Source organism: Bos grunniens, chromosome 27 (genome assembly GCF_055505025.1).
Source record: "Bos grunniens cultivar Pamir isolate PY7600 chromosome 27, Bosgru_T2T1.0, whole genome shotgun sequence".
In the NCBI taxonomy this organism is placed as follows: Eukaryota; Metazoa; Chordata; class Mammalia; order Artiodactyla; family Bovidae; genus Bos; species Bos grunniens.
The window spans coordinates 39,882,537-39,897,898 of record NC_141191.1 but is presented as its reverse complement, the minus strand read 5'-3'; the positions used below and the strand labels follow the sequence as shown (position 1 = coordinate 39,897,898).

The window sequence follows — 15,362 nt, the reverse complement described above, 5'->3', positions numbered from 1 at the left end:
TAGAACAGTTGTACCACAGCAGAAACTCCCATACCTTATATTGTTTTGTTTTGTTTTAATTTATTTATTTTAATTAGAGGCTAATTATTTTACAGTATTGTGGTGGTTTTTGCCATACATTCACATGACCTTATGTTAACTGATTATAAAATTATTTTCTCCCGGTTATTGCTATTATATGATTTGGTATGTAGACAGATGATATTTAAAATAACTGAGAGAAATCACATATCGATTTAATGAAATACAACTGTCTAAAGCCTTGTCCTCTCTGACATAAACACTAAAAACCCTTCTCTGTTAGGAGTATGGAAAAATAAAGAACAAAGCTCACCCTTTGTATGAGGTCAGTGGTTATCTTCAGGGTTTTTTCCTAACAGGAATTATGACCTCAGAGGAAGCAGGGGGTGGGCGTTTCCTCTTCTGTGATTATTTCTTTACTCAGAAGAAAGGTTCCATCTGGGGACTTGCGAGCCAGCACAAAATGACCACTCTACAGAGTGGCTGTTTGGGGAGCAAGTTTTTCCTTATGGATAACAAAACAAGGAAGACCCCACAGTGCTGTGACCAGGCGCAGAGCGTGAACTCCTGCCCAGCCCCTCCTGCGCCCGAGCCTGTCTCTGTGTTGGGCCGGGTCCCCGTGGGCTGGGTGCTCCTCCAGGCTCCCCCGAGGGTGGGAACGTGCCGCCATATGTCTGCACCCAGGGCGTTTTTAGAGCTCAGCCCGTGCGACTGACGGCAACAAAGGTGCCCTTTCACGAGGGTTTTAAGATGATGTTTTAAGCTCGGTTAGCTCATTTTTTCCAACTTAAGCCACTTGCATGAAGTGCTTTTTGTGAGGTGGCCAGACTGGATGGTGTCAGGGCTGAGATTTCAAACAGTGATGACCGAGGTCAGCTAGGAGCCAGCCCGGAGAAGGGCAGACACGGACTGTCCGTGGAGTTTCCGCTTGATCACCGAAGATTTCCTGAAGAAAAGGACCTAATCTGAAGGCTGGGAGGAGAAATCAGCATGTAATCTCGTGTGTGCAGTGTCTGCTCCCCCAGAAGGTCAAGTATTACAGGCTGTTTTCTCCAAACTGCTATCTTCCTATGTACTTGCATGTACATCACGCGTGTATATGTACACGCTGACATGTATGTCACATGTAACTCCTGGTAGCATGTGTTACCATTAAGACATATAAAGAACATAAATTAATTTACATGATATCCAGTAGCTCATTTAGACTCATTGTTTTTACACTGAATTCTGCTCAGAATTAGTGGGCCTGGGACTTGGAAATACATTTATTATTAAAACACTGCAGTGTTGCTTTTTACAATGGAAATTGACTTAGGCCCCAGAACTTAAGTTCTGCTACTGATTTTTATTTCAAAACCAGGCTGCTGCCTGTATCTTTCTCTTAACCAACCTTCAAACACTCTTCTTTCTTTTACTTTCCATTTCTGAGACTGCCTTTTAGCAGAACTTTTGAAAGTGTGTCAGAGAAGGAAGCAAGTCAGGGAGGTTAGTGGAAACAGGAAGAAGAGGAAATTGAATGATGAAAGTGTTGGGGAAGTTTATTCTATGGCCTTTGGGTTCTTCTGCTTGCAAGCACTTGCTCTCCAGGAAAATATGGGGTGGGGGGCAGAATATTTCACTTTTTAGTGCTGTTTTCTCAATTTTTAATTGGGAGTTAATGGAGCTTCTCACTCATATCAAAAATGAGTTAAACACTGTAGTGTTAACTCAAACCCATGAGTAGTCTACAGGACCGGCAGGGCAGATCCATTCCCCACCCTGTTCCCTGCCTTGGAGGAGCCCTGTGACAGCTGTGTGCAGGGCCCCACCTCAGAAGCTCAGCCGTGTGATCTTCAGACGTGTGTTGTATTTGTGTGTGTGTGTGCGTGCGCGCATGAGTTTTGAAAGCATTATTTTCAAATCCAGTGACTCTAACTTGCAAACCTTTTACGAATGTCAGGAATCAGAGAGTGAGGAGGCCGGCGTCCAGCCCAGCCCAGGAGGACATCAGGCGCTGGTTCCAGGAGGAGCAGCTTCCTCTGCGGGCGGGCTACCTGGCGGACTCGGACAGCATCGCCCCCTGGTTCCACGGTGAGTGTGTGGCGCTGACCCTAGCAGCGGGTGAGCCAGCAGGAGTGCAGGACAAAGGCTCCCTTCCGCTTGAGCCACCCCAGAGAGGCTCTGATACTGTTCTCAGAAGGTGGATTTTCCCAGGTTTCTCAGGGAGCGGCTGGCACCTGCCAAGTGGGCCACAGCCTTGGTGGCTGCCAGCAGAGGTTGGTTGATCACCCCAGATGGACACCGTGGGGCGACTGGCAAGGCATTGCCCCCTGGGCCCCTGCACAGGGCACTCGGTTGTGCCCCCCACGGATGGCAGCACCGTCGGTCCGCCCCCCACCCCCAATCAGGGAGGGGCCACCAGATGTGGTCGGAAGGGCACAGGCCACGTGACCTTGAGCAGATCACGTTCTCTCTTGTTCTTGTTGTTTAGTTGCTAAGTTGTGTCCCACTCTTTGTGACCCCACGGACTGCAGCATGCCAGGCCTCCCTGTCCACGATCTCGCAGAGTTTGCTCAAACCCATGTCCGTCGAGTCGGTGATGCCATCCAACCATCTCATTCTCTGTTGTCCCCTTCCCCTCCTGCCTTCAATCTTTCCCAGCATCAGGGTCTTTTCCAATGAGTCAGTTCTCATCAGGTGGCCAAAGTATTGGAGCTTCAGCTTCAGCCTCAGTGCTTCCAATGAATATTTAGGGTTGATTTCCTTTAGGATTTGGTTCTCTGTAGTGAATCCATTTATCCGAGCCTCATTTTCCTCATGCATTAAATGAAGGGGTTGAGCACTGTGACCTTCAATTAAAAGTTCTGTGGTTTTGATCCCTGCAGTTAAGGCTGCGAGATGGGCTTGTTGGAGGCTAAGCAGAGGTCAGCTCATAAAGCATGTCTTCATTCGATGCTTGAAACTGGACTCATTCAAACCATCTATTTACCCTGCACCCACCTCACTGACCTCTCAGCTTCTTGGATTTCAAAAACAGGCAGTGACTTTCTGTCTGCTGCTTCTGCAAGTTCTGTGGTTGGGTTGGATTATCACTGGCTCTGTGGACAACAAAAGCTTTAAGACAGAAATCACGTCCTCTCACAGAGAACGCTTGTCCTAACGGGTGTCTTGGTTTGAGTTGTGTTTAAGACTACTCTCTTTTCAGTAGGATCATCTCACGTAGAAATAGAGCCACAAAAATCAGCTACCAAACCCATAGGATGGCAAAGTCCTCTGAGAAAGAACCAAGTCGTCTGTGGCAGGCTCTCTGCGAAGGGACTGCTTTTACAGGTGCAGCAGAACCATCTCGTTTTCCCTGAAAATGCAGGTTCTCTGGGGACTGAGGTTTTGTAACTGTCCATGCCCAGAGGAGCCCCCTCTGTCTCCCAGGAGGAGGTCTTAAGCCTCCTTCCCCCTTCTGCTCTCCTCTGAAGATACTGGGGGAGGGAGCCCAGAGGAGCCCCCTCTGTCTCCCAGGAGGAGGTCTTAAGCCTCCTTCCCCCTTCTGCTCTCCTCTGAAGATACTGGGGGAGGGACTGACAACGGTGAGCAGAAAGAACATGTCAGCACCTCCACCATCTCGCGTTGCCTGTCTTTCTCCACCATCTCGCCTTGCCTGTCTTCTTTTTTTAAGATAAGCAGTGAGGAAACCAGCCTCTCTGTAGTCTCTGTGTTGCTGGGCAGAAGATGCTGCTCTTCCTGGTTCCAAGGGTGCTAGCTTTTTAACTGCAGGGAGTGAGACATTCAAAGTGCTGATGTTGTTAAAAATCCTGATACTTTAATAGGCAGTTCTACTTGAAAGAGTTTCTATGAGCTAGGAAGACACAGTTGGACTAAAAATTTAGTTGAAGCTTTGGTTAAAATATAAGACTCTTGGATTTTACCTGTCATTTATTAATTGCTATTGTTGATGATTTATTTACATTTATACAAATATTTATCATAGTTGTATCAATCGTGTCTGACTCTTTGTGACCCTATGGACTGTAGCCCACCAGGCTCCTCTGTCCATGGGATTCTCCAGGCAAGAATACTGGAGTGGGTGGCCATGCCCTCCTCCAGGGGATCTTCTCGACCCAGGGATTGAACTGCGTCTCTTACATTTCCTTCATTGGCAGGTGGGTTCTTCACCACTAGCTCTGCCTAGGAAGCCCATTGTAAGCAAAGTAAATAATATGATATGATATAGTGATGTAATTGGAGAAGGAAATGGCAACCCACTCCAGTGTTCTTGCCTGGAGAATCCCAGGGACGGGGAGCCTGGTGGGCTGCCGTCTATGGGGTCACACGATGTCGGACACAACTGAAGTGACTTAGCAGTAGCAGTGATGTAATAGTAAATACACAGCCATGTAATCAATGTAAATTATTATCTTTACTTTTAAGAAGAAAAAATTTTGCATTTCTATGATAAAGAGAAGAGGAACCACAGCTTATCTTTTTGAAACATAACTGTTTACTAGGAAACGTGTTTTGAAATAACAGGATGGCAGTTTGCTGTTGGTTTGCCGTCTTCCTTTCATTGACTCAGACCCCTAAATCACCCTTCGTAAGTTACTGTTTTGGCCACCTAATTTTCCCCCGATGGAGTCTGTATTTTACCCCTTTTTCTAAATTAGCTTTGAGTAAGAATGGGGGTCAGAAGGCAGGGACCAGGGAAGTGAGGGCAGCTGGGCCTCTGGCTTGTGGGGAGGGCAGGGGCTGCACACCGTTGGTGAGGCAGGACCCCAGAGGATGCGGCAGGACCCCAGAGGATGAGGCTGGACCCCAGAGGATGTGGCAGGACCCCAGAGGATGTGGATGTGGCAGGACCCCAGAGGATGCAGCAGGACCCCAGAGGATGAGGCTGGACCCCAGAGGATGTGGCAGGACCCCACAGGATGTTGGTGAGGCAGGACCCCAGAGGATGTGGCAGGACCCCAGAGGATGTTGGTGAGGCAGGACCCCAGAGGATGCGGCAGGACCCCAGAGGATGAGGCAGGACCCCAGAGGATGTTGGTGAGGCAGGACCCCAGAGGATGTGGCAGGACCCCAGAGGATGTGGCAGGACCCCAGAGGATGAGGCTGGACCCCAGAGGATGTTGGTGAGGCAGGACCCCAGAGGATGTGGCAGGACCCCAGAGGATGTTGGTGAGGCAGGACCCCAGAGGATGCGGCAGGACCCCAGAGGATGTGGATGCGGCAGGACCCCAGAGGATGCAGCAGGACCCCAAAGGATGAGGCTGGACCCCAGAGGATGTGGCAGGACCCCAGAGGATGTTGGTGAGGCAGGACCCCAGAGGATGTGGCAGGCCCCCAGAGGATGTTGGTGAGGCAGGACCCCAGAGGATGTGGCAGGACCCCAGAGGATGAGGCAGGACCCCAGAGGATGTTGGTGAGGCAGGACCCCAGAGGATGTGGCAGGACCCCAGAGGATGAGGCTGGACCCCAGAGGATGTTGGTGAGGCAGGACCCCAGAGGATGTGGCAGGACCCCAGAGGATGTTGGTGAGGCAGGACCCCAGAGGATGTGGCAGGACCCCAGAGGATGTTGGTGAGGCAGGACCCCAGAGGATGCGGCAGGACCCCAGAGGATGTTGATGAGGCAGGACCCCAGAGGATGCGGCAGGACTCCAGAAGATGTGGCAGGACCCCAGAGGATGAGGCTGGACCCCAGAGGACCCCAGAGGATGCGAGAACTTAGGGGAGGGGGCAGGGCACTCGTTTGGGGTGATGACTTTGAAGGTTCTTTGGGGCTGTTGTGTGAAACGGTCCCTGGGGCAGCTAGACTAATGGGTCAGAGCTGGAGATAATAGATCGTCAGCACGTAATCAGAAGCATGGAGGGCGTGGGGTTTTCCAGGGGTGAGCTGGGAGGGTGTGAGAGAGGAGCTGAGGGAGCGCCAGGCAGCACCCAGCACGGTGGCAGGGAGGAGCAGGTGGACAGCGGGTCCAGCTTCCTTCTTGCTCAGGGAAGATCAGGCTCTGAAGGCCTTCAACTGTTGAGATGGGGCCGCCCATACCAGGGAGGGTTTTTCTCTCCTCCTTTGAACATGGTTTTTCTAATTATGAAACATTTTACACAAAAACAGTACAGGGGAAAATAATCCAGTGCCAGTGATGTAACAAGTATTTTAGCTGCTCTCCAGATAGGGGGAGTGTTAAAAGCCATATTTACTTTGTGTCTGTTTTTACTAGGAAATAAACCCTGAAAGACAGAATTAAGGCTCCTTTTTCACTCTGTTTTGATGCTGTTTCCTCTTCCCAAGGGATGAACCACTCTTCTGAAGCTGACTTTCCCATCCATATTTGCATTTTATTACATGTATACATGTGTGGGTACTTCAGTAAAATATATTTTAAAAATATAAAACACAGGTATGCATATGTTTCTACAAAACAGAACAATGTGTTTAACATTTAACATATAACATGGTATCATGTGTAGACGTTCTTCTGAAACATACATTTTCTGTCAATATTATGTTAAGTGGGTTTTCCCTTGTTTATAAAGGTGGACTAATCATTAGTGGTATTTGTAGTGCAGTATTTTATGATATATGTTATTTATATATTTATAAAACACATTCTATAAAACACGTAATCTTTTGTGTTTGATGATATATATTTTATCACACACACATACACACGTGTGTCATTTCTCATTCATCTCTTCTCCTATATTTGGTACAATTTTTTTGCTGTTATGGAAAATGATGTGGTATTCACCCTGAACTTGCCTCCTTGAACACATTTGTGATCATTTCTTCAGGGTGTGTATTTAGAAGTGAAATTGCTGGGAGGTAGGATACGAACCTCTTTAAGTGTTGCCGGATGTCTTCCAAAGTCATTAAACAAAGTTAAACTCCCACCAGCTTAATCTTACCAGTGGAACCACCTTGTTTTAATTTGCATTGATTTGTCCTCAGTTTAGCTTTTCAGGGTTCCTAGATAGGTGGGTGTCTTCTTCTGTTATTCCTTGTAATCATTTGACCATTCTTTCTGGTCAATTCAATGCCCCAAGGCAGCACAGAGTTTTCTTAGCTCCTAGCTTGGAAAGGTGGCTTCCCTGGTGGCTCAGACGGTAAAGAATCTGCCTGCAATGCAGGAGACCAGGGTTTGATCCCTGAGTCAGGAAGATCCCCGGGAGAAGGGAATGGCAACCCACTCCAGTATTCTCGCCTGGAGAATCCCATGGACAGAGGAGCTTGGCGGGCTACCGTCTTTGGGGTCACAAAGAGTTGGACGTGACTGGAGAAGGCAATGGCACCCCACTCCAGTACTCTTGTCTGGAAAATCCCATGGACAGAGGAGTCTGGTGGGCTGCGGTCCATGGGGTTGCTAAGAGTTGGACACGACTGAGCGACTTCACTTTCATTTTTTACTTTCATGCATTGGAGAAGGAAATGGCAACCCACTCCAATGTTCTTGCCTGGAGAATCCCAGGGACGGGGGAGCCTGCTGGGCTGCCGTCTATGGGGTCTCACAGAGTCGGACACGACTGAAGCAACTTAGCAGCAGCAGAGCAACTAATACACACAGCTTGGAAATGTAGTGTGATGCAGGCTTAGTACCAGACTCCCGAGATGGATCACTGGGTTTGAGTTGTGTTTTCTCCTCTGTGAATGGAGGTAATAATAGAATCTACACCACAGCATTGTTTCTAAGTCAGCTGACATCTGAGAAGGCTTAGGCCCTGGTGCAGCCTCTCTGTTGTAACTGATCAGCCTAAGAGAAAGTTTACCCCTCTGGTTCCCTCTGCCCTTCTCCTCCTCATCAGCCTCACCCCGCCAAAAAGTGTTGTCTTCAGTAACAGCATCACGTACAAGGATGAGGCAGCACTTCAATAACATAGATCTTAATTATTTTCCTCAATTATTTACTTAGGGCCTGTCCTTGACAATAGCTTCCCTGGTGGCTCAGACGGTAAAGCATCTGCCTGCAATGTGGGAGACTCGGGTTCGATCCCTGGGTCAGGAAGATCCTCTGGAGAAGGAAATGGCAGCCCACTCCAGTACCCTTGCCTGGAATATCCCATGGACGGAGGAGCCTGGTAAGCTACTGTCCATGGGGTCGTGAAGAGTTGGACACGACTGAGCGACTTCACTTGTCCTTGATAAGTCTAGAGCCCAGGAGGTCACCCCAGAAGGCAGCAATAATCTGGAAGGACCAAAGGAGAGCCACCCTGCAAATAGGGAATGAAGTTGCTTGCAATCATCCCAGGCAGTTACGGTTGCGTGTGGGGTCAGCAGGGAGGGTGTGGAGAGATGCCAGTGTGTGCTGGGTTGCTGAACACTGCTGTCGCTTTCTTAGGTTTATAATCTGAGTATTGTAGTCCGTTTGGTTTTGTTTCCTCAAGATGGATTGTCTTCTTCTCTCTCTGTCCTCACCCCTTACCTCCTCTCACGCATGACTGTTCAGGACTGTCTTGATTGTCGAATATAATCCGTGTTTTTATCCATCTCATTCTCCCGAGTAGCCACCCTGTTACAGCACCTTCTGGTCTGGGCTGTTGGTGCAGTTGGCGATAAGTGTCGAGAAGCCCTCTTGGCTAACTTGACACCCCGCTGAACATGGCCATTTCACTTATCCTGTCTCTTGCTATGGGCCCCCTAAGTAGGTAGGTATATAATTAACTGTACTCACTTTTTGAAGAAAAGGGCTGGGGAACAAGTAAAACTGAAGTTGGAAGGTCCATCCATCACCGCGCAGACCAATTTCTTCACTCTGTCCATCAGCATCTTCCTTCTTCTGTGAAACATTCAGCAGTGTCAGGAGCTTAGGAGCCAGCAGAGGCTGTGAGTGGGAAGACGGGAAAAAGATGGAAGGAAATGCACAAACAGATTTCTGATTTGGGAGACCTCTAATTGCTTCTGTTGTTGTTAGAGAATTCACGTGCTTGCTTCATGCATCAATAGTTGATCATTATTCCTCTGAAAGGTAATTTACACTTCCTTATCCAAATATGGAAGTGATTAGACAGTTGATTAAATATTTCCACCTGATTTATTTCTTTTAAACGTCTTTGCTTTTGTGGCATATGATCAAACCTGCTCTCCAAATGCTTTACATTTTTAAAAACCTTTGTATTTTAAGCTACTTAAAAAGTAAATCCCTTTAACATCTACAGGATACCAACACAGTTCATACCACAGCTATTTTGATTGCTTCCATTTTTCCTGCATAGCTCAGTCATGTCCGACTCTTTGTGATCCTGTGGACTGTAGTCCGCCAGGCTCCTCTGTCCATGGGGATTCTCCAGGCAAGAATACTGGAGCAGATAGCCATGCCCTCCTCCAGGGGATCTTCCTCACCCAGAGATCGAACCCAGGTCTCCCACATTGCAAGCAGATTCTTTACCATCTGAGCCACCAAGGAAAGCCCAAGAATACTAGAGTGGGTAACCTATCCCTTCTCCAGGGGAACCTCCTGACCGAGGAATTGAACCAAGGTCTCCTGCCTTGAAGGTGGATTCTTTACCAGCTGAGTTACCCGGGAAGCCCCTCCATTTTTGATACACCCTTCAAATCTTCATTCTCCAAGGGGGTTAAATCATATCCATTTCTCTGGAGGCAGTTACTCTCTCAAACCTAGGTTCCCTGGAGAGAAGTGTCCAGGAAGAGTCCTGTGTCTTTGTCCTCCCAGTGTTACTGAGTCCAAGCTCGCTGCTCGCCACGTGATAGGCCAGCACATTATTAGATAAAGTGCTGGGACATGGAATAGTAACTTTATTTGGAAAGCCAGAAGATCAAGAAGATGGTGGACAAATGTTCCATAGAAGCATCTTCCCCAAGTAAAAATTCAGGCTTCTTTTATACTAAAAGGGGAGGGAGGTATGGTTGGCTGATGCAAACTTCTTGGTATTGGAATCCTTTGTTCTTGCAGCTGTCTCCGTAGGTCAGGTCATAATGTTCCTGTAAACCTCCAAAGAGACAAATGTTATTCTCTGTTCTGCAACTTTTTATCTCTGTGTGAATGTAAAAGAGTTATACCCTTAAAAGGTCAGAGGCTTGAGAATGGGCTTCCTGTATATTTCAGGCTATGGGTAACATTCTTTCTAGAAAAGGTGCAGAACCCAGCATGACTCAGCACAGGCCACAGGGCACAAAAGTTAGATAGAAAAAAGAAATGGATGCAACATGGAGTCAGTCTTGCTCTTCCCAGTTACTCTTCACTGCGCCACCCAGGCTCCGTCAGCACAGTCCTCCAGGGCAGACTGTGTATACCTGGAGGGGTTGCATTGAGAAAGTCTCACAGAAGCCTCCCAAGATTTCTTTCAGGCTAAAACCTTAATGAACCTGGACCCTGGCACCCTTAAGTGATCATCTGTCTTCCAGCCATTTTCCTGAGGCTTGGAGATTTCTTACTTGTGGGGCCATCAAAATTCTGCCCATCTCTCACAAAGGGATTTTCAAGCTTTGTCTTGACTTACACACAAAGACTGATGGGTGTCACTTTCCAAAGTCACCCTAATGTATCCACCCTGCCTCACCTACACCTGTGATTCATCTCCCTCATGGAGTGGGAGGGGCTGTGGCTGGCAGCAGGAGGATCTGGGTGCCTGTGTGTGATAGGGAAGGGCACTGGAGGCCTTGACCTTGGGAGGCCCCAGCAGAGCCTGAGCCGCGAGCCCGAGGACTCCCCTCCGCTCAGTACCGAAGCTTCATCTGCACTGCGGCCTCAGAGCGCTTTGTCCACGTTACTCTCCGCAGCGCTCCGCTGTGCCTGCCTAGCCTTAGCTAGTTCTGAACTAACCAAAGATGAAGATAAAGGTGTGAAAGCCAGAGTACTCCTACAGATTTGAGAAGCGCTGGCTTCTCTGCAGCAAATACTACACAATTGCCTGGGAGACCCTGACTTTTTTCAGACATTACCCCGTGCAGCAAACTTGCTGCAAAACTCTTAGCATCTTTTTCCACTACTGTTGAGAGGAGTTCATGAACCTCAAAGCCCTCCCTTGGGTTTTTCAGATGCTGCTGTGGGGTCTTTGCCCTGATGCTGCCGGCCATCACTGCCTGCCTGTGCCGGGAGCCCTGCGCTTCCCATTACTGACGCCCGGGGGCTCCAGGCTTGTGGTTCCCGCTGTGTTCTTGGAGGGGCCTGAGAGGCGAGACAGAGGGGAGCGGGTGGGTCCTGCTAAGGAGAGCGGCTCTGCTGGAGGGTTTTACTTGGGATATTTTACATGGATATTAAATCCACGCTTTTGCTGTCACACTTTCTTTGTTGTCACATGCCCGTGTCCTGGATTTCTGCTGTCACCGTCAGAGCAGGCTGGACACTGCTCCTTGACGCTGGTGGCGGGGAGAGTGGGGAGAGGCGCCAGCTTGCTGGTGACAAGTGCGTCCCCGGGGCCACGCCGCCTGCACCCAGCTCCCCGTCCCCCACCAGCCGGCTGCGTGGCCTCAGCAAGTCGGCACGACTCCTGCACTTGCCTGTCATCTGTCCGGATAATCCATTACCTGCCTCCCAGGGCTGGTCGGAAAACTCGGTGAGGTGTAACGCAACGTACTCAGAACCGTGTGTGATGCATGCTCAGGCACCTTCAGTAAGTGTTGGCCATTAAGGTGATGAAGTGAGAACACATGATGTCATTTTAATCTTTGAATTCCTAGGGAAACATTATGAATAATATTTTAAGAGCTCTGACCACTTTTCCTCATCCCTAAGGTACCTGAGCCCTGGCAGCTCAGCTGGTATAAAGAATCTGCCTGAGTGCAGGAGATCCCAGTTCGATTCCTGGGCCAGGAATCCCCTGCAGGAGGGCACGGCAACCCACTCCAGTCTTCTTGCCTGGAGAATCCCACGGACAGAGGAGCCTGGCAGGCTACAGTCCATGGGGTCGCAGAGAGTCGGACACGACTGAGACTAACACTTGAACTTCCAAGGTGCCTGAGCGCCCAAGGTCCATGTCAGCATCGTGTGGGTCTCCTTCTAGGCAGAGGACCAGGGCAGGACCCAGAGCCTCTCTGAACCTGAGTCCCGTACGTGCTGAAGGATCAGAGGGTGAGGTAGGGAGAGCTCTGTCCCGACTGTGACTCGCCAGGGGTGACGTGTACGCTCTCAGTCTGCAGGGTTCTGCTTGGAAACACCTCCGGCTTTTCTCTCGTCCAGAGGAGAGGTTGAGACAGCACCGGGATCTCCACCGCCCCAGCAGACCCCATGAGATCAGGGAGCCCCAAAGGCGCGGGCTGGGGCTTCTTTATCCACGACCGCCGAACTCTGAGCTGAGGGGGTCATAGGGGTCACGGTGCATCGTCTCCACACATAGGGACTGCAGCCGGTAATCACTGAGAAACACATCTTCTTTAGGCTGCCCAAGTAGGAAACGACACCTCTTTGTGAAATCAATCTCATTTTAAATTCTCAGCCAACTCCAGGAAAGTTTCATGAGCCCGGTGGGTTGGGCTCAGCCAAGCCCTGAGCAGGAGCCTGAAACCACCACTAACTTGTCCTGTAGCTTCGGGTGCCTACCCTTCTTTCTCAGCTTTCCCATGTGTAAAACGGCCATCGCTTGCTCGCTCGCTTAGTCGCTCAGTCATGTCTGACTCTTTGCGACCCTATGGACTGTAGCCCGCCAGGCTCCTCTGTCCGTGGGATTCTCCAGGCAAGAATACTGCAGGGGGCAGCCATCTCCTTCTCCAGGGGATCTTCCCAACTCAGGGGTCGAACCCAGGTCTCCTGTGTTGCAGGCAGATTCTTTACCATCTGAGCCACCAGGGAAGACCCCCCAAATGGCCATGCTGCTGCTTATTCTAAACCTGTTTGGGGAAGAAACACAATGAGTAGGAGTCTCTGGAGCCCGACACGCCTGCCAGGGGCAGGTGTTCTGGAGGGTGGGTGCGAGCTTGGCTTCTCTGGTCTGGCATTTGGTTCCGGCCTGCGCTCCAGACCCACCTTGGGACCTCTGAGACGCGGGCCTTCCCCTCTGTGCTTGGTGGGCCGTGACAGCACCTCTTCTCCAGGCCTCAGTGAGGATCAGATAAGGGAATGCCCATTTGGGGGAGGGCCAGGCAGACGTGAAGAGCTCTCAGTGCTGTTGTTACTGAGTTCTCATTCGTTTGGTTATTAAACACGGCTTGTCCAGGTGCTGGAAGCAGGGCACACAGGTGTGCGTGTGACTCAGGCCTGGGGGTACCTCGGAGAAACACGAGGGCACTCCTGGTCCCTGTTATCAGCTCTCAGCCTAGTGGCAGTGGGTGCTAGGGTTGTCCTGGAGAGGGACGTTTCTCACTTGACTGTGAGCGAGGTATGTGCTAGACCTTTCCCGGGCGTCTTCCGGGTAGCAGTTCCCGAGGGCGTGAAGATAAACTAGGAGCGGTGGTTGCTCATGAGGAGGCGGGGCGGGGAGAGACCTCAGGGCGTGCCAGGGTCCTTTCCAGAGCTGTGGACCATGCTGGCTGGATGGAGGTGGGGCTGAGTGAGCCATTGGAGAGGCCGGAGGGAGGCAGCCTGGGGGGTCACGGCCTCAGCGGGGACTGGAGGAAGACCACTGTCTGTACTAGAACCAATTTCTTAGCGTCACGCCCTGGGCAGGGGTCCCCCGGTGATTAGCGTCTGATGCTGGACTTCAGTTTTGCGTGCAACAGCCCCCTTTGCAGGCAGACCAAGCTCGCTGCTTGGCCGTGACCTCAGCCAGACCTCCCTGGAGGCCCCCGCTGCCCTCGATGACATCGGAAGAAACTGCATGTCGACCTGTGTCATCAGATGCCCCGAGAGCTCGTGCCCTTCAGGAACGCCGACCCTGCGGTGAAGCGAATGAGCAAAGCCTGGTCCCCGCGGCGCTCACCTTCTGCACCTGCCGTGGGCACCACCGAGGGGAGAGGGGCCCCGCGCTGCTGGAGCCGAGGCCGAGCCGGAGTTTGTGCACGCTGAGAACAGCTACAGGGGCTCGCGGACGGTCTGATTTGCAGCTACTCTATGACCTGACTTGAGGAGGAATTTGTCTCATTCTGGTTATAATAATCTTCCAGAATGGCTTTTGTTCTAGGAATCGGACTCCATCATGCTGAAATCCAGATATTATAAATGATGACATCTGTACCGTCTGTTGAAGTCACTTGGAATTTCAGAGTCAGCCTGTCAGGGAGGGGAGAGAAATCTTTCCAGGATGAAGTCACTGAGCAATCCCCCTGGTTTTAGACAGCGTAAGACCCAGAGTCTTCACACTGCAGCCCCTGCAGGCCCTGGGCAGGCTGGTCACCGGTGGCCTGGGTTCAGCCTCCAATGCCCACAGTGGGACTGGGTGTGTAGAAGGTGAAACAGGCAGGAAGGAGCAGTCGCCGCGGGGATGCTCACCTGGGCATTAGTTGGGCGCCTGACGCAGACACCCGGCAGCAACCCCAGGGGCTCCTCAGAGTCGCAATGCCTGCTGTGTCCAGCACCTTAGTCTCATCGGGAAAGGGCAGGAAGGCGACTGGACTGGACTCAGCGGCCTGCGGGGCAGGGTCCTGGCAGAGCGGGGACCCCAGAGGAGAGGCCGCCTGCTTCTTCCCTCATAGACGCGTTTCCTGTCCATGAGGGGATGGCTGCAGGCCCTGCCATCACCCCGCGTCACCCTAGCGCTGAGCCCCCACACCCAGACGTGCGGGTTTGGGCCCTGCAGGGTAGACGAGGCTGGACGGGGCCTGGGGACTGTGTGATCTCTAATTCTCCCTTCTCAAAGGTTTACTTACAGAAAAGAACAGAAGTGGTTTCATTTGACGTTTTACTTTGGATCCTTAGGTTTAATTCTCAATTAACTTTACTAACTTTAGTCTTATCGAACTAAGGAGCTGTGATAATCCATTGCCTTTTCACCAGGAGGCCTTTTGGGTTTCTCCCTAATCGTAATACCGAGTGTCAGCATGGAAGAGGAGGGAGGTTCCATCTGCTGACGCGGGAAATGCTGCTCTCTGCCCAGAGCTCAGAGCAGCTCACCATCCTGCCAGCACATGTCTGCACACTTCCTCTCTGTCTTATCATGTCGTGGGCTCACCTGAAGAATTACAGATGAGGAGGAGCAAGAAGGGAAACCGGGAGCACGGGTCAGACCTCAGGAGTGTGGACTAATTGGGGGGAAAGGCTGGTCTTGAATTACTGTGAATTCATGAGGCATCCTGGAGAAGACAATGGCACCCCACTCCAGTACTCTTGTCTGGAAAATCCCATGGACGTAGGAGCCTGGTGGGCTGCAGTCCATGGGGTTGCGAAGAGTCGGACACGACTGAGCGACTTCACTTTCACTTTTCACTTTCATGCATTGGAGAATGAAATGGCAACCCACTCCAGTGTTCTTGCCTGGAGAATCCCAGGGATGGGGGAGCCTGGTGGGCTGCCATCTATGGGGTCGCACAGAGTCGGACAT

The 15,362-nt window shown here is 50.8% G+C and overlaps 1 protein-coding gene across 11 annotated transcripts in view; it reads left to right on the top strand.

Moving 5' to 3' along the window:
* SH2D4A (SH2 domain containing 4A) overlaps nt 1-15,362 on the top strand; it is a 75,322-nt gene that overhangs the window by 44,417 nt on the left and 15,543 nt on the right. For 5 of the 11 annotated variants that reach the window (XR_015156249.1, XR_015156248.1, XM_086380539.1 and 2 more), the window contains one exon: nt 1,964-2,094. Coding sequence is in view for 8 of the 11 variants with exons in the window: in XM_086380539.1 (XP_086236665.1) it covers nt 1,964-2,094 (131 nt within the window). In the remaining 3 variants the exon portion in view is untranslated. The other 6 variants (XR_015156250.1, XM_086380540.1, XM_086380545.1 and 3 more) reach the window with 6 other exon arrangements.